General features: G+C 38.6%; 1 protein-coding gene across 6 annotated transcripts in view; it reads right to left on the bottom strand.

The window, feature by feature from the left end:
• Positions 1-341: 341 nt before the first annotated feature.
• Positions 342-18,628, bottom strand: part of DMXL2 (Dmx like 2) — a 113,326-nt gene continuing 95,039 nt past the window's right edge. Inside the window, exons 33-45 of one of the 6 annotated variants that reach the window (XR_010590995.1) lie at positions 15,274-15,391; positions 14,382-14,444; positions 13,895-13,981; positions 13,674-13,795; positions 12,200-12,338; positions 11,438-11,498; positions 11,182-11,309; positions 7,228-7,391; positions 5,990-6,067; positions 5,229-5,320; positions 3,800-3,852; positions 3,109-3,326; positions 342-1,841 (exon numbers count right to left, since the gene is read on the bottom strand). Coding sequence is in view for 3 of the 6 variants with exons in the window: in XM_005295473.4 (XP_005295530.2) it covers positions 1,632-1,841; positions 3,109-3,326; positions 3,800-3,852; positions 5,229-5,320; positions 5,990-6,067; positions 11,182-11,309; positions 11,438-11,498; positions 12,200-12,338; positions 13,674-13,795; positions 13,895-13,981; positions 14,382-14,444; positions 15,274-15,391 (1,369 nt within the window). In the remaining 3 variants the exon portion in view is untranslated. Of the gene's footprint in view, positions 1,842-3,108; positions 3,327-3,799; positions 3,853-5,228; positions 5,321-5,989; positions 6,068-7,227; positions 9,372-11,181; positions 11,310-11,437; positions 11,499-12,199; positions 12,339-13,673; positions 13,796-13,894; positions 13,982-14,381; positions 14,445-15,273; positions 15,392-18,628 lie in introns of those variants that run through there. The other 5 variants (XR_010590996.1, XM_005295473.4, XM_005295474.4 and 2 more) reach the window with 5 other exon arrangements.

Genomic DNA, 18,628 nt, shown 5'->3' with positions numbered 1-18,628 from the left:
CTGTTTCCATCAAATTGACACCACTGTGGGCAACCTTATCAGAGAGTCCAAGGACTGAACAAGCAGGAAGGAGAATGAATTCACCCAAGTGACAGGAACCATACTGGTAGGATGGTGTAAGAAGAGTGTGTAGTGCAGCTGCCTGTGCTGTAGAAAGTGAACTTCAGTTCTGTTAATCTTGAACCCCTTGGGAGCAGCGAAACACAAATGTAAGTCTGACTGCAAACCTCTTTTCTTGCCAATGACAATTTTAGTTCTAATGGTGACTACAGATCTAATCATGATATTGAAGTTTCTACAAGTCTAAGTGCAAGACAAAAGACTGCACAGGAACTAATCTGTTCCATGAAATAAAAGGAATTTATTTAACTTACAAAGGTAAAACTAACAAATGACACTTCCTTTTCTTTCATATCCATACTTCACAACCTGCAATTAAAATCCCCTTTGGAGAAAGGTGCATTTTATCCCATTATATTTTACATTGCCACACAGACACCAAAATTCTCATTGAAGAAGTAGGACAACTAGTTAACATTTAAATACACAGACATCCATTCCAATATCTTATTAAGAACATGGTTTTTGTTTACACAGAAAAATACATCTAAATATGACAACAGTGGCTAGTATATTACAAGCAAACAATATTGAACTCTGCATAGTTTATACAATATGCTGTGGTAATAACTTAAATTACCAGTTTTATCAACTATTTATTAGCTAGCCACATAAAGCCCGACATTCATCTGAAATGTGGCATTGTATGTTACATTGGTATTCTCTTACATAGCTTCATTTAAGGAAGTCTTTCTTTTCCCTGGACAAAGATAAGAGTTTCAAAATTAAAAGCTAACTAAAAACATGTTTCTGTTCACTACAAACATTTAATGTTCACATTACATTCCTAATGTAAAGGCAGATCTCCAAAATATAAAACACAGCCATCAAAGAAAAAGTAATGTGCAAATTAAGAAAACATCGCATTTTAAAAATGTCTTCATGTGCAATGTATAGTATCAACAGTGTATTAATACTACCTGGTAAAAATATCCGCATAAAACGATACAGGTGTCTCATAGTACATTCTTCATTGCACATTGTTCCACAGCTTTTGCATCTATTACACTTTCCTGGCCTACAAATTCTTCCATACACTGAATACCCTTCGTTACAACAGGCTATTTTTTTTAAATGAGTAGTTGTAGACATGCTTCAATTAGTAGCAAGAACTGGAAGAAAAATAAAACCTGAATCACATTACAAACTGGTTATTGACTTTATTTAGCGCCATGGTGCTTGTATATGTCTGTGGCTACTGTTAAAATCTGTGTAATATGCTTACTAAAGAAGGCTTACTGTAGGTTATTGAGCAGTAACCTACGTATGACTTTAATGGGTTTTATTCTTTGTTTTTACAATCCGCTACATGCATTTCCATTCCCACCAATCTATGTACGCAGTGCTCAAGAATCCTGCTTTAAAAGTCAGTCTTTTTTTCAGTTTCATATAATATTTAATGCTGCAGTAATTGCTCTGAAAGCAATGTACGATAATTCCTTTCATGAATGCATATTACTGCATTGTAGCTATTTAACGGAACTGTACAGAAAACAGGACTAAACATAAATCTACAGAACGTTAAAAATGCCTGCAGGGATGTTGAAAGCATTAGGTAGAACTCTCATCTTCAGTGTGCCATCTGCTCCACAGGAGAAGATGCGATTGTCTTGCACAGTTTCAATCTGCATGACTCCAGCACCAATATTTCTGAATATGGACTGTTTGGCATGTTCGTTTTTAAAGGAATGAATTAAACCATAGCCTGTCAGTCCCCAGACCTATATTAAGAGAATGACAGACAAGACAAAATGGGGTTAAAATGTGCCCTTTCTATTGAGAATCTGGATCAAACCTTTCCTGCATCAAAACCCATTCAGCACAGAAGAAGGGAGAGAAAATATGGATGGTCAGAGAGGAAGTTGTACAGCTCCAGGATTCTCAAGATGCTCTTTTACAGCTATAAGTTAGAGCAGCCTAAGGGCTGCTTTAATGGATAACAGCTGGCCAGTCTCTTAAGCGACCATACACCAGCTGTGAATTCATGTAGTGAAGCTGTGCTCCCCTCCACCTCATCCTGGCCTTCTGTTACCTGCATGCCCCACTCCTGACTTATCCCATATGATGAGGATGGCGGCTGGCATACAAACTGCTTTTATGCCAGGTAAGAATTACCCTCCGCTGGAACAGGGGCAGAGAATCTGGCTCAAATTTCATTAACACTGGTGCATAATGAGAGTTTCTGACTTGGGACCCCAGTTCTCCAAAATGTGGAGAGTCCTCAAGTTCAGTGATGTAGGTTCAGGCCATTAGGAGGCAGGGGTTCTCCTATCTGACTATAAACATACTGCACCTCTATAGCAGTGGTCTCCAAACTTTTTTTGATCGTGCATCCAATCAATAAAAATTTTTTGAGCACGTACCCCCTGCTCCTGGCCAAACTGCCAAGGGAGGGGAAAAAAATAAAATAAAAGCCGCTTGGACTCCCGGTCGAACTGCCGAAGGGGGTGGGGGGGAAAAAAAAGCAGTGCTGCTCTGGTGGCGCTCCTCCTGCCGCACATCCCGAAGGATCTTCTTGCGCACCCCCTGGGGTGCACGCATCCTACTTTGGAGACCACTGCTCTATAGCATAGTTTAGCTAAGGGCAAAACTTCTGCACTCTCTCTCTGTCTGTTGCATTCACCTGTTGTCTTTCTTCTTGTATTCAGATTGCAAACACTGTGGGACAGGGAGCGTGCTTTTGCAGTGTCTAAGCAGAGTTGGGTACTGGTCCATGATTGGAGTTCCTAAACACTACCCCAATACAACTAGTTAAAATTCTTATTTAGAATTTGATGTTTTCCTACAGTTACTGACACTACGCTATAGATCAATTGGCTGTTTATTTTAATAATTACTTTAGCACTGTTGCAGGAAAAAGAAATACAAAGGAAAACAAGAACAAATTCAGAAAGACAGTAATAAATTAAAATAAATAGCACAGTGCATTATGCTGAATTATCTCCATGTAAAATTCATATCACAACTCAGCCACTTCACTAATCTTACCTTCATGTTACCTTCTGCTGAGCCTGTTGCAAAGTATTCTTCAGAAGGATCTAGTGAAAGAGCCTTAATAGCAGAGTCATGCGCTTGGAAGGTATGAAGGATTTGTCTCTGTCTGATGTCAAAGATGCAGACACATCCTTTCCTGCCTCCAGAAATCAGCAGTTGCTGCTTAGGTGCATACTGAAGTACTGTGGCACCATGATCATGACAAGTGAAGGCTGAGAGACATATTGTAAGATTGTTACAGATTTGTAGTTTTCAACTTTAAAGTACAGTTCTAGTCTGAAAGGTGACTTGCACTTTTTTACTCCACAGATCTGCTCCTTTTGAATGTATACAGTCAGATCTGCTACATGAATGACAAACCTTTTTGTATTACTCTACACTCATTAGAGCTGCAGAGCCAGCAGATGTAAGTGAGATGGATTCTAGTATTCCTTTAATCAGTTAATTTTGATTTATAGTTTAAGCAGACATCCCCGCTTGAAATTTTTAAAATTGAGAAAATATAAAATTCATACTGTATGTTAAATTACACTAAAAACAATAATAAAAGAATACACTGATTAACTTGTAATACAGATGTTTAGTCTAGCCCCATATGAATTGTTTCCTCTCAAAATCCATGCACAAATCCCACTTGATCCTTTAACTATTAAAAAACTGAAATGTGTTTTACTGCAGTACTTACCGTGAATGAGACTGTTACCAGGGGATACCAAAGTGTCCCATAAGCACACATTTCTGGTGGAAAAACAAAACAAGTCATGATGACATCTTGCTAAATGATCCTGGGATAGCATGGGTCACTTAGAGCAGTGTTTCCCAAACTTGTTCTGCCACTTGTGCAGGGAAATCCCGTTGGGCCAAGCCAGTTTGTTTACCTGCCGCGTCCGCAGGTCCAGCCAATCGCGGCTCCCACTGGCTGTGGTTTGCTGCTCTAGGCCAATGGGAGCTGCTGGAAGCGGCGCGGGCTGAGGGACTTACTGGCCGCCACTTCCAGCAGCTCCCAGCTAGCAGCCGCGATCGGCTGGACCTGCGGATGCAGCAGGTAAACAAACCGGCCCGGCCCGACAGGAGCTTTCCCTACACAAGAGGCAGAACGAGTTTGGGAAACGCTGAGTTAGAAGATGAGGAGGGACTGTGCAGGACCTTTGCAGTCACAGGGGAAGACATGTAAAAACGCAAATGACAGTTAGGAGCCTAACTCCAGTTGATTCAGTCATTCAAGCCTTTGAAAAACTTTGAAGTCACCAGTGGGGACTATGCTTGACTCTGCCTTCCTTGAAGGCTAAGGGCTTGTCTACACAGTGCTTTGGCCTGCACAGGAGAGGTTTAAATTTTAGTTCGCATTACCGTGTTGTGCACTAACTAGCCCATGTGGCCCCTGATCCTGCACACTAAAAGTTCCCTCGTGCACATCAACATAGTACAGTTTGAAACAGGACTACATTAATATGCAACAGGGAACTTTTAGTGTTAGTGCACAACACGCTAGTGTGGACTAAAGCACGTGTAGACAAACCCTTGATGTCAGTCTTACAGGAAGGCTGGGAAACATACACGCCGTTCAATATCCCAACCAGAATTGCCTCCTGCATTTACTAAATAAGCTCCTCCCCAACCCAGTACAAATGTACCCATCAGAACGAGTTGCAGTTGGGATGTCTGGAAACCACTGAGTAATAATAAAGACAGCCACATAAGAAATGAAGAACACTACCAAAGTGAAATAATTTTAAAACCAGAAGAGATAATAAAACAAAGAGGTGCTCAGTCAAAAACCCTTGATTCCAGGAAGTCAGACCTTAATAATATGTATTTAATTAAATAAAGGGGGGAAAAGGACAATTTAGCACTTAGCGATAAGGAGCTTTGAGAAGCCAACAGAATATGGGGAACTAGTCTGCAGAAAGAAAGTAAGCAAAGGAGTGACACACAAGCAGGCAGCCATGCACATACAGCTGGTAGGGGAATTCAACAGCTTTTAGAACACTGGGCTTCAAAATTCTGGCTTCAAGATCCAAAGATCTGTTACGACAGGTAGCTTTGGTGAAAGCCTTTAACCTCTCAGCCTAGATATTTTAATCTATTTTTGACTGCATACTCTTTTACCACACCTGTTATCGTTGGACTGCCCGGATGTAGCCACTAGACTCGAAGAGGTAATGAACGCAAAGTCACTTATGGTTTTACTGTGACACTGCCAACTCTATAAAACAAAACAAAAAACCATCACCAAGATGCGATCTTATCACCTATACATCAAAGTTTCTTAACAACTTAAAATATATTTAGTCATATGTATTTCTACGAATGTCCTATCACAAGCAAGGACTTTAAACACAAACCCTGTTTACTTTGATTCATTACTAAAATCCCTATAGGAAGCGACACTGAAAGTGCAGAGAACAAAAAATAATTATTTTAACTATTTTTATTAGAAATTCTAGTTTTAAGAAAAATCCCCAAATAATTCACTATGTAATTAAACTGTGACAAATACAGAGTACAATATGTTTTATCAATTTGAATTTGTATGCTGTATAATTAACAACAAAGAATTGAGGAGTGAAGTTTTTTTTTTAAGCTTGATGTACTCTACGATAGATTTCAGAGTAAATTCAAGGACAATGCTTGGGTTATATCTGTAATCACATTACAGCTTATTTACTCTGAAATGAATTCTTCAAAGCTGTGTCCATCAAACGCTATACTTGCTTTGATAAAAGTCTGCCAATTAGCACAGCAGAGAAAAACATTAATCAAGAATTCACATTATCTGAACCTGCTCTTGACCTGTCTGAAACTTTGTAAAGAGACTCAGTCTTGGTTCCTAAACATTTCTCCTATAAAAAGAAAGAATGATTTTGTTACATACCAGATATGGTTTAGGATTAGATACAATTTGGTTGACTTGCCAAATACTTAAAAATCCCTCTCCATCAGCCACGCCACACTGCAAGAAACAAATTTCATTTATTCTATAAACCGCTGAAAAGGTCTCCAATGGTCAGTCTTACCTTTTCATCACTTTTGTGATATTTAACAAGAAGCTGAAAGAACTGCATGTATATTTAAATACAATGGGTAAAAATCTGAAAGGCACCTACGTGATTCAAGAGTCTAAGTTCCATTTTCAAAAGTGACTTGGGCATTTAGGCCTAAAGCCACAAAAGGATTTAAGTGCCTAAGCCCAAAATTTAGAACCTCAAACTCTGTTCAGCAGGTGCCTAAACTTCCATCAGTGAGCATGCACAAAGCCAACTACGTCCTCATACTGCCGAGTGGCTCAATGCTTAAACCCTAGAGGCTTTTTTCCCCCGCCACCCAATCCAGGTTCAAACCCCCACTCTGCCTGATTTGAAATAGGGACTTGAACCAGATTTCCAATCGCTCAGGTGAATGCCCTGCCACTGAGCTAGAGGATATTCTGGGGTACCTGTCCCTCAATCTCTCCTTTTGAAGCTGTTCCACTTTGTATAAATACTTAAATCTTCATTGGGCAAGAGAGAGTGTGACAATAAGGCTATCACCAAGTCATTAGCACATTCACTGGGAGTCTGGTTCGAGTCCCAGTGCTGGCCAAAGCACTCTATGGAACTACTAGTGTGTGGTGGCAAGGTCCAGACAGCCATTTAGTGCGCAGTAGGCTACAGCTCTGTACGTCCAAACTCCGGCTTGGCACACGCCAACAGGCAAGCCCTAAGTCTCTTTGAAATGCTCCTACAGGATGAAGCCCTCTTTTGAAACTGGGACTCGGGTGCTTTTGAAAATATTGTCCTATAAGTTTGAAGTAGATTATTTTATTTTTAAATGTTTAATTTTAAATACCTAAGCTTATGTTAGACCTGATACCCCAACACACTAATGAAACAAGTTTAATTAAAAAAACAAACACACATGATGGCCTATAAAAATGACTTAGGAATGATTACGGAATAACTGCATTGTATTATTATGTGTGGCAAAGCCACAGGGAGCTCTGCAGATCAACACAAATGAGTAGCAATTAAACCTTTAGACCACTCTCAGGTACGCTGCATATGCTATGTGCTTCACAGACATATTTTAAACGCTCTTTAAAACACTTCACCGATACTATTCAAATCCCTGTACCTGTAAAGTCAGGCTTCATTAGTTCCATGATGTGGTTTAATGTTTCCAGCTGTCCCTAAATGTGGGGATTGTCCGGGATTCTGGGATGACCCTTTTTGTTGTCCTGTAACTGGTTTAGAGGGATGCCAAAACATCCCTAACTCACAGCAAGTCACTTTTATTCCCTTAAGATTGTAATAAGGTTAATCAAAGTCAAACAAAGTTAGTTTGTACATTTTACTGTGTATGTGAAGACAGAACCAGTCCTGAAAAATCAGAAGATATGGCTATTGAGGGAAACAAAACTGAGGGGTTGGCAAATTCCTCCTTATAACTGGGCATCTGTTTCCTGCTGAGTCACTCCCTCCCTCCTGAGCTGAATCCTCTGAAGCCTCTCCACCCCCACAGACTTGCCTCCAGGGGAGCTCCATTTACATTGCTCTCCTCCTCCCATCCCTTCCCCTGTTCCTCATTGTACAGTGGGGCCAGCCAGGACTCCAGTGGGCTCAACCCTAAGCATCTTCCTCCTTTGAACAGGAGGGTTTAATACATTTGTTAGGTATTGTGGGTGTTTCAAAGCCACATCCAGGAAGCAGAGCAGGAGATGCCAGATGGCAATTACTCTAGTTTGAATCAATCCCACTTCTGCAAGATGGCCAGCAGGCAAGAATCAGAGGATGAACACTTACTCTTTTTTAAACCTTACATTAAAACGATGGCGAAGAGGAATCCACCTACTTGAGAATGGGGAGACAGGCAGAAATTGATGTGTGTAATAAAAATAAATGGGTCAGATAAATGAAGGACTATGGCTGAATTTTGGAGGCTGCTCAAAAGAAATTGTTCAGGATACACAAGACTTCTAATCTAGCCCTATGCTCGTGGGGAGATCACACAAGCTGGAGGGACTCCAGTGAGTTCCATTTTCAGGCAGGGGATTCTTTGGCCAGACTTGGTCCAGGCTAAGGGGAAGGAGCTCTAACTATTCACTAGCATCAACATCTTTCCAGCTGTCCCTCTGCCATTCCAGTTGTCCAACCAGGACCAAATATACATCTACAGTTCTCTCCATTAGCCTAACCTCCACACTGGACACCATTGTGGTCATTCACCCACATAGCCCTTGTCCTAAAATCTGCCACCATCTGTCACTGGTTCAAGACTGAATGCTGCCATCTTGCATGTTAGCCCAATTAAATTTTAGAAGAATAGAATGATTCTACTTTTGAGATGAAGAGAAGGAAATGTCTGTCTGTCAATGGCTTAAAAGAGCGACTGCTTTTTTGAAGTTGCTTACAGGTTTGCAATGGAATTGGTAATCCCAGTGGCAATAGATTTGTGGGAAGAACATACAGATGAGTCAGTCAAGAGTGCACAACTATCTTACCTGCATTTAGTCACTTCAGAGTAGAGCTGACTGTGACTAAATGGGATTTTGTTTTATTTGTTTTATTTTTTTTAATGGAAAATGCCAAGTTGTTGATACTTTTTGCAGGAACATGTCAGTTTTGGGAAGACTTCTCAGGTCCAGAATGGAATTTCTGGTCAGAACCAGAGAGACACCCACTCCAGAACAGCCAATAGAATGGTGTCTAGGAGATTCACCTGGGTTGTGGGAGACCAGGTTCAAGTTGGGACAAGTCTGATTCAGAGCAGGGACTTGCAACTGGGTCTCCCACATCCACTCCAAGTGCCCTAACCATGAGGCTACTGGCTGTTCTGGGTTGGGTGTCACTTTTTTGTGTGTGTGAAAAATGTTGAAAGTCTCTGTTTTATCCTGATACACAGTGGGAAAATTTTTGAAATCTCAAAACATTTTTATGGGACATTTTCTCGATGAGCTCAACTTAGGTGTATAATCAGTTGCCACCACTTTGTAATTTCTGTTAAATGATTCCTTAGGATCATTGTCACCTTACAGGAAAAACTTTCAAAACCAGTTCTGTTAGTCCATTATATCTCCTGTTTTCTCTACCAGAATGTGTCTTCTGTCTAGAGGTTCCTCTGCTCTTGATGTTTTTTCCCTACCTGAAGTACTAATCCTCTGTCTGTAACATCATCTCTTCCACAACAATCAACAGCAATGTCACAAAGAGAGGATTATTTCTTTGTGTGAGGACAAACAGGAGACCCATTCTTCAATAAAATCCTGTTTTTATTCTTACCTATGAAACACAGGGGAAGAAAGTACAGAAGCTATAAGATATATAAACAGAACTGATTTCTATTCATTTCTTTAGCTTTATGCCAGTATGATTCCACAGGAATCAATGGCATTACACGGGCAGAAACGGATAAACCAGAGAGGAGAATCAGTCTCAATGTTTATTCAAAGTCTTCTATAAAGATCAAAAATTAGTTGCTCTGGTAATGGTTACGTCAGCAAAAGCACTTTGACTTGAAGCAGCAAGACACAGCAGATGAACACTTCAGAAACAAATCATGTACCAGAATCACTGGCACACAACAGCTACCTTGCACTGGAGATGCAAATCTAATTTAAATAAATAGCTAGGTAAGTGTGGTTTACAGCTGTTTTACATTGTCAGCATGCTACAAAGCAAGTGGAGAATATCAATGAATCTGGGCCCTAGTTTTCACAAAAATGTCTATTAGTAAGAATGAGGGGAAAAATCCAGAAATTATATAATCATTTCAAAACTGAGGGCCAGATTTCTTGGTCCAGACTCTTTGTGCAAGACCAGTGTGAGTGACAAGGAAGTGGCGGAGAAGGAGAGTTTAAAGCCACTGTTATGCTTCCCAATTCTTGGGCTGTCTGGGCAAGAATTGAGTCCACCAATATAAGTTACAGCAGCCTGAAGTCTGCTCTAAGTAATATCTGGTGGCTCGTGGGACCCACAGAGCCATTCTGGTAGCTGGGCATCCTAACACCACAGACCAGTACAGGAAGTGAAGTATGTGTCACAATGGTGGCTCTGTGCATTGTAGGATTCCCCTATGTGGAGGAGAACTAAAGGATGTTTACAGCTTCTTTGTTCCAGTGGAGCAGCACAAAGCAGCCAGATAGCACTAGATGATTTTCAAAGTTTGAGCCATCTGCATTCTCTATATCATAGAAATAACAAGAATATATTTATAATCATATTACAGCTTTTCTGCTGAGACTTTTGCAAAATGTGTGCACTAAAAAGAAAATACAAATCTGTATTGTATTTATGCCACTCTCCTAAAAATATCTTATGATTCTAAATTGAACTCTTTAATACTAGTGCTAATATCTCTCTGCACTTAAACTGCAGGGTGGAATAGCCTCAATATTGAGCTTGACTGACTACAGTGGAAGTATAAATCAGATAATTTTTTTTGGACAACCAGTTTCTGCACAGTACTATGAGGATATATGCTGCCACAATATTCCATGTTTGTCAATGATTGAGTACTACAAAACAATGTGGCCATCTCCCAGGTTGGTTGCTCTTCATCAAAATCCTCTTTAAGATCAAAATGTTGAACCCATTACTCATTTTCGTATTTAGATGAGTAATTATTCACCACTGAGAGCAAGGGGTTGACAACCTGGCTCCTGCTAAATGAGGCTTTATGCAATCAAAATAAGGGCCTGTTTCTGCAAAAAATGACTACTGACTCCAGTCAGCTCCACTGACTTAAAGTTGGATTACTCATGGAAATAACTGTTTCTAGGACAAGTCATAACTTAGTTAGTCTCTACAATGGTCATTAATATGAATATTGAAAGTTGCTTATTCAATAGAGCAGTAGATGTATATTTGAAGAGTGTCTGAACTTAAATATCCACTTGTAGCTTTAACGATCTGGGTTTGCTAGATTGTATTCTTTGTTTTATATGTGTTGAAACAAATCACTTCTACATTTTAACACATTCTAGACATTTTTGTGCTCCCCTAGGTAAAAACTGGCTAAGGTATCCACAGTACAATCAAATATTTGTTTAAAAAGAAGAGGCGGAAAAACCCCTATTTTGGGAGGACTAACCTTATTGCCCTGGGAATTGAAATACATTCTAGTAACCCTTGCATTGCCAGCTTGTCGGAAGCATATCAGTTGCTGTGGCCTTGTCCATTCAAACATTCGAACGCTACCATCTTGGGCTCCTGTGAGATCTGGGGGGAAAAGGAAAATGTAGTTGATGTATTAACCAACACGAAAATATCATAACATTTATTCTGTATTACGTTTTGAAAAACAAATACATTTTTCACATTCACATTGTTAAATAGAAATTACTTACAATACTGATGGACTGGATGTGAAGCCATTCTCTTGACATTATTCAGATTTCTTTTAATGAGCTTCATATAAAAGAAATATCATTCAATTTGTGAACTTCAAAGATCAACTACTTTTGAACAAGTTTGGAAAACATAATTGAACTCAGGATATTGTATATATTACTACACAATGAACTGTCTTTTTGTCCCCTACCTATAGATTGTTAATTGTTAACCATATTCTGATCCCATTACTTTTAGTTACAACACAACAACTAAGGCCTGAATTCAGGAAAGGATTCCTAGTCAGGACAGCACTTAAGCATGTGCTCAACTTTAGGCATGTCCCATTGAAGGACACAACTTAAATGCTTTTCAGATTTGGGGTCTGAAACAAAAAGTTACATATTACCTTTCAACTGGCATTTAAAAAAAAGAAATCTGTCATGGAGAAAGATAACAATGGTACGGTATTAACGTAAACAATCAAAATACATTTAGGAATACAGTACATTAATCAACTATGTAAAAAATATTTTGGACATTTATTTTCTAATAAGTGTTGGGAACATAGTTTATACTATTCATTGACTGATGAAACAAGTTAGTTATAGGTATGCCAATCCAAAATTATTCATGTAAAAGAATATTTAATTTGGCGTTTTTTGCCAGCTGATGGTTATCCTATGACCATCCAATGTAATAAAATGAAAGCATGCTTCTGAGTGTAGATCTTTGTATTAACTATATAAATAGCAAACAAAACCAAACAAACTGCATACCACACCAGCTCCAGTGCTAGTTTGTCCACTACCTAACCATGGCATAGGTGAAGATGGCTGCATCTGATTCACTCCAAATGATGGTGCAGTTGACTGAGTGAGTGTTGTGGTAGAACCACGAAAGTCAAGGTCATCTGAACTGTAAAAAGATACCAGTGTAACGCTTTTTATTACTGTTATATTTCGCTGTTCATCTTTTTTTTTTTTTTTTTTTTTTAAGTAATAGTGGCTGAGACAGATTGCAACTGCATACTATGTCTTTGGAGATCATATTATATTAAGTTTACGAATGGCTTATGTATCATTGTGGGCCAGGGACTGTATGCAACTCCAGAGGGGAGGGCTACCACAGTGTCTGTAGGTGGTGGTGGGGAGGGAGGTGGTGATTAATCGTTCAGATTGTAAACTCATGCAGAGAGGCTTGCATATACTGGTTCAAATGGGATTTTCAGAGACCAGCAGTCAAAGAAAGCCTTTTGGTGTAAAAAGGCTGAGTTTAAATTGTCATAGGGCCTTCATTTTGATTCAGCAAATGGACAGACCTTCGTCCAGAGGGGGCCCCAAAGAGTTGGAAGGACTTCAGCTTACTAAGACCCCCAAGGCCTGATGAGTGACCGTTGGTAAGCATTTAGCACGTGTATAGGAATTTATTGTGTTTAGATGTTTTCTCTAAGACTTTTACCCTAAAAATAAATGTATTTTGCTTTAAGGATGGTTGGTAATTGGTGTACACCATTGTAACCCCTGGAAAAAAGTTAACCATAGATGCTGGACCCTAGTCAAACCTGCTGGGGAAATCACAAGCCACAAGGGACTGCAAGCCTAAATACTCTGTTTGGAGGGGGAGAGATGTAGGTCACCACTATGTGGAGATGTGACAGACGGGACCTGAAATTGTAAGTGGGTGCCCTCCAGGAAGACCAAGAGTGGGGAAGTCCAAAGGTGCAGTTAATCTTGACACTGTGACAGGCCTGACGACAGCAGCCAGCGCTGTCCCTACGGGGTGCAGGGCCTGGGGCGGACGTGATGCATCTGTCACGGGACCGACTGGCTGGCCAATCGCGCTGGCCCCTAGGCCCCCCCAAAGTGTGGGGACCAGAGCAGTAGCATGCGCCTAGAAGCCCTGCTGCCTGCCCGGGCGATTTAAAAGGGCCCGGGGCTTCCGGCCACCGCAGGCCCTGGGGCATTTTAAATTGCCTGCCCCCTTTGCCACTGTTGGCAGGCCTGCTGCTGACCTGTTGTGAACAAACTGTGACCTTGGGCAAGTCACTCAAAACTTTGTGCTTCCATTTCCCCATCTGTAAAATGAGGATAATGATACTTAGCTGCTTTTGTAAAGTGCTTTGAGATCTATGGAAGAAGAGTGTATATGTTTTATTATTAACAACAAAAATGTGAACTGTCTGCACGTGTCTGTACTTAAAACGTAAAAAGTCACCTTAAAGAAAGTCATTGCAAAGAAAGAAAAACTAACCTTTTAGATTCTCTGTCATATTCTTCCCCAATCCATATAAATGATTGAGCAGCCAATAGAGCTGAAACATCAAGTTCTTGCACATCATGTGTAGACGCTAAAACAATTTCACTGCTGTTTGCCTGCAAACAGATAACATACAATAGTTTTAATTAAGATCTTAGAGCAACACAAACACAACAGTTTATAACGCAGTTAGTAATAATGTTGTTGGCTTTTACCTTATTAACTGCAAATGCCATTATCATATCAGACTCTTTGTGAATTATTTTTGCTTTTCCCCCTGGGTAGCCGAGATCTGCTTCAACCTACAAAACATTTACACGTAATTTTAATTGGTGTATAACTATTTTTTGTAGTGGTATGGACAGTCTGCAAAATCTATAGAAATTCATGCAAGAAAAGTTCAGTGGCCTCAGCATTTGTTAGGAAGCTAAACTTCAGACTTTTTGCACTCACTCTTGTTCTAAAAGCCCAAAATTGTATATTTGAAAGTTTAAAAAAAACCCACAAGTTGTGTGAGTAACACAATTTACAAGGTGTTCACTTATCCCAATCATAGGACATCCAAAGTAAACGCACTGATTAAGAGTCTGCCACACAGAGACTACATAGAACATTTAGCTTCTGTCAGTCATATTAGAAAAGAAAAGCCAGTCCCACAGAACTTTTAAGAATGTGCTAAAGGTTTGGGAGAACGGATACTACCTTGTTTTTGTGATCTTCTGCTACGCAGTTTTGTTTGACCTGCTCCACACGATCTTCTACAGACTACATAACACCACACAGTCACAAACACAAAACACATGCACAAACAAATATAAAAAAAGAATGAAACATTCCAAACTAGATTTAAAAGGCCACCCCTCTCAGTAAATGATGACAAATGTTCGTAATTTTTTATAAAAGGCACAAACTAAGACAGGAATCTAAACAAACTCACTTAAAATGTAATGCCTCCTAGATGAACACAAAATGTATGGTATAAAAAGTACTTATCCCACAATTTTATTAGACTCGCAAATAAAATTTAGATATCCTTTTCTTTTAAAAAATGTATGACACAGTAAATAAAAGAAGGAGCAACACACACACAAACTTCATACTTACAGGAAGTTTTAAGATAGTAAGTAGTACGCTTGTTTCCCGTTTGTTACACATCAAAGTTTAAATTTAATTGCAACTCATTTCAGTTGTAATTATTATATATCACTATATATAATATTATGTATATGTATATATTACACATGCATATATACATATATTTAAACAAAGTAATTGCTCATTTCAATATATTATATATGACAAGCCATAGAGATTCAAGAATATTCAATTAATTTATGACCATTATCCAATATAAAATATTTTTAAATATATATACTGCTTTGTAAACTCAGCTATGCCTTGTCTAAGAATACACATTTTAGTTTGATATGTACTTTAATAAACAGCATGCTATCATGTTGATTTTAAAAACTGCTGAAGTGAAAAATAGGAAACAAATGCCAACCAAAATGAAAATATTAAAACAAAATTAGAATGGAGACACTTAAAGATTGAGGAAATGTAAAAAAGCCTCTTAATTATTAGTTTTGTTTACCTCACTTTGCTTTCTTTTCTTAGTGAATATATATCTTATGAAGGTCTCCTGAAGAAGTTCTTGTTTCACAAGAAAATGCCATAGTCTTTTAACTGGAAGTGCTGAATAATCCCTTGATCTGAAAGAAAAAATGTTTTACACATAATTTTCAATATAAAATTCATCATTGTCATAATACAGTTAAATGTGGACAAAGAAATGAGAAGAGACTCCAAATCATTTTAGATGCAATTCAGTGTGAAACAAAATGATGGATTTGTATGCTCTGTGTTCTGTCCAAGAGACGTCATAAGGAATAAAAGCTTTCTTGGACTTCCTCTGTGATACCACATTACACAGAGTTACTGAATTCAAAAGGATTGTGGTCCACAACTTGTTTCCTTGATTCACAAACACTAATATATTTAGATTGTGCTGAAGTTACTCTCATATTACAATTATGGCATCAGGATGACGCAAATAAACCATGTAAAATGCTTTTACATTTTTCTGCTAATATTCAAAAGGCATTTGGCAATTCTCCAAAACGGGCCATATTTTTGGAGTGTAATGTACCCACCCTCTGCGCACGCACACACATCATATATCATTTGAAACCTTATTTTATGTACATTTAGATGAGGTATGCTGTGGAGCTGTCAAGTGGTGCTGTAAGACTGTACATAAGCCTGTGAAACTACAGTACCCAAAATGAGGGTTTTTTTGCAGTTCCATAAACACTGCAAATTACTATGACTACAGTTTTTACTATTTAAGCTAATTTCAACACCTTAATATGGTGTTTACTGGTCAAAGCTATCAAATGGCAATAACATTTTTATTGGTTTTTCATGAGCAAGTATTTTTTTCAGAAATGATTAAGCTATTTAGCATGTGACAAAAATGGCAAATATCAATACTTTGCAATATACTAACATGAAATGTTTTCATATTGCATATTCTTAATTGTCAAAGTATCTCACAAGTGATTGTAATAGATATACATATACGTGGCTTACTAATGTAATGCTTCTTCATTTGTATGCTTCTGAATATATAATGTAGCATCTAATCTGTCTGGTAGAAGGTTTTAATTTGTAATTGCCTATGCATGTAGTACTAGCCTTTGCTATATTGTAGAAACTAGCTTTTTAATTCAGTGACCCTACGCAAGCTCAGTATTCGTATTAGAGATGGCAGTACACAGTTTCATATTGGGGGTTCAAGCAATCAAAGTGCTCAATAAACAAAAACAGTCTCAAAATTGCCAATGTATAGATCTAATTCATATCTATTTCCGCACAAGTCTAGATACTTGTATAAACTGAAAAGTGGTGGTGGTAATGCTAACAATATACTTTGGGAATTTTACCATTACTATGGAAGTTACAGTATGTGAAGACATGGAGGATACAAGCCCCTTAAAGCTTACATCAAAGAAAAAAAGACTCTTCCCAAACTATGAAAAATGTGTTTGTGTCAAGAAAATCAAAAGAAAGCAAAACTGTCCAAAAACTACTGGTGCTGGACAGAATTCTGTGATGTTGGCAGCAGAAGCCAGGAGAGATTAATTATATTGGCAGCTACTGGATGAGTTTTCTATTTTAGAAAAGGGGTCACCAATACTCTATCACAGGGATTGCTTCCAGAAATACACAAGTTGAATTTTGGACATGTCAGTTGTACTGAACCCAGGAAAGAAAACAGATGCTGAATCTGATCAAAGTGCATCATGTTCAACTGCTATAGCTACCAGAGCAAGCACATCTTCTAGAGACTGGTCCCATTGATATTGTTTGCTTGAGAAAAAACATGAGACTAGAAACTTCATAAAATAGAAACATTTGAGAGAGCAACCAATCTAAATGAGGCAGCACTTCAAGGAGATGACATGTTGCGCAGAATATCTCTGAAAGACTTGATTGCTAAGGATGAAGTTTATCATTCAACATACCTTTCTTCCTACTTGAGTAAAATGAATTTTAAAGCAATTTACACTGCAACAGTCACCTTACGACATTGCATTTTATCAGCTGATTGAAGAGACAATGACCTAATGCAAAGACACACAGCTCTACTTACTTCAGATGTAGAAACTATAAATTATTTCTGGCAAGATTAGAAAAACACTACGGTTCTGCAATTTCATTCCATGCACAGCATGGACAAGGAAAGCCTACCATTGTTTATGCAGTGCAATAACAATAGCTGACGCTATCCAAACTGCTAGTAATCTGTAGTAGGAATTTAAGTGATCTAAATGTTTTGTGGATCTACTTCTCTTGAGTGAGCCTGATGAACTGCTTTCACATGAACAAGTGATTTTGTATAATGCCGCTTCAATCCTTTGCCAAAATAAAAGCCTCAGATTATTATCCAAAGCAAGGTGATTGTAGTTTAGAGAGGTCAGCTACTTTTGTGCCCTAAATGGTGCAGGAGTTTTCTTTCCTTGATACATAAAGAAGCATACTCATTGCTGGCTGAATTGTATCATCATTCAGAACATATTCAAAGAAGGTGCCTCTCAATTGTGGAGTGAATAGTATTAAACCGTTCCAAAATGATCATACCACCACACATAAGCTTTGCTGCACAGCTATACCTTGTGTCTCACAATTTAGTTGACATACTACACCTTCATGGATTCTGCATCAATTTTGATGAGCTGGGGGAATTCATCACTAGTGCTGCAAAAACTGAAGTAGAAAGACTCCAGGGAGGTGTGTTCATTCCAGTTTTGAAGAGCATGTCAAAAGAGCATTTTGGAAACAAAGATTTGGATGTCTTCACTCATAAGTAAACAGGATATTGGATCACTATTGCAATATGGAGGTAAAACTGTGCATGATGAACTACTTGTTTTATTTTTCAAGGGCGCCCAGTGTCGTCTGAACTTCTACAAGACCTTTTTTGTGCCTGTTCCAGTAGGGGTCACTGAACAATCAACTGTGTCTGTAGTCAGAACAATCTTCCCTGCACAGAATTGTGTGCGTGCCAAGGCAATGAAGACTGGTAACCCACACATTCTCGACTGAGATCATAATGATGAACAAGACTATGATAACTGTGTTGACTAGAAGTGTCATCAGTGCTATTACATTTTAGTGACATGTGTACAAAATTATTGTTGTGATGCTTTCAGGTCACAAAGAAATCCAATTTTATGTCTTGAAATAAGACACAGAAATGTATTAAACTAACAGAAATGAATGCAAATATTTCCTAGTGGTCAATTTATCATGTTGATGGTATCACTGTTTATCCCCATTGCTATGGTAATGGCACCACTTGACAGTTCCACATCAAACTTTGTCTTAAAGTACACATAATAAGCCTTCAAATGAGCATGTGTGTAGAGAAGGTACATTAAGTTGAC

Source organism: Chrysemys picta, chromosome 10, assembly GCF_011386835.1.
Source record: "Chrysemys picta bellii isolate R12L10 chromosome 10, ASM1138683v2, whole genome shotgun sequence".
Taxonomy (NCBI): Eukaryota; Metazoa; Chordata; order Testudines; family Emydidae; genus Chrysemys; species Chrysemys picta.
The sequence above is the reverse complement of the archived record's forward strand: the minus strand, read 5'-3'. Positions and strand labels throughout refer to the sequence as shown.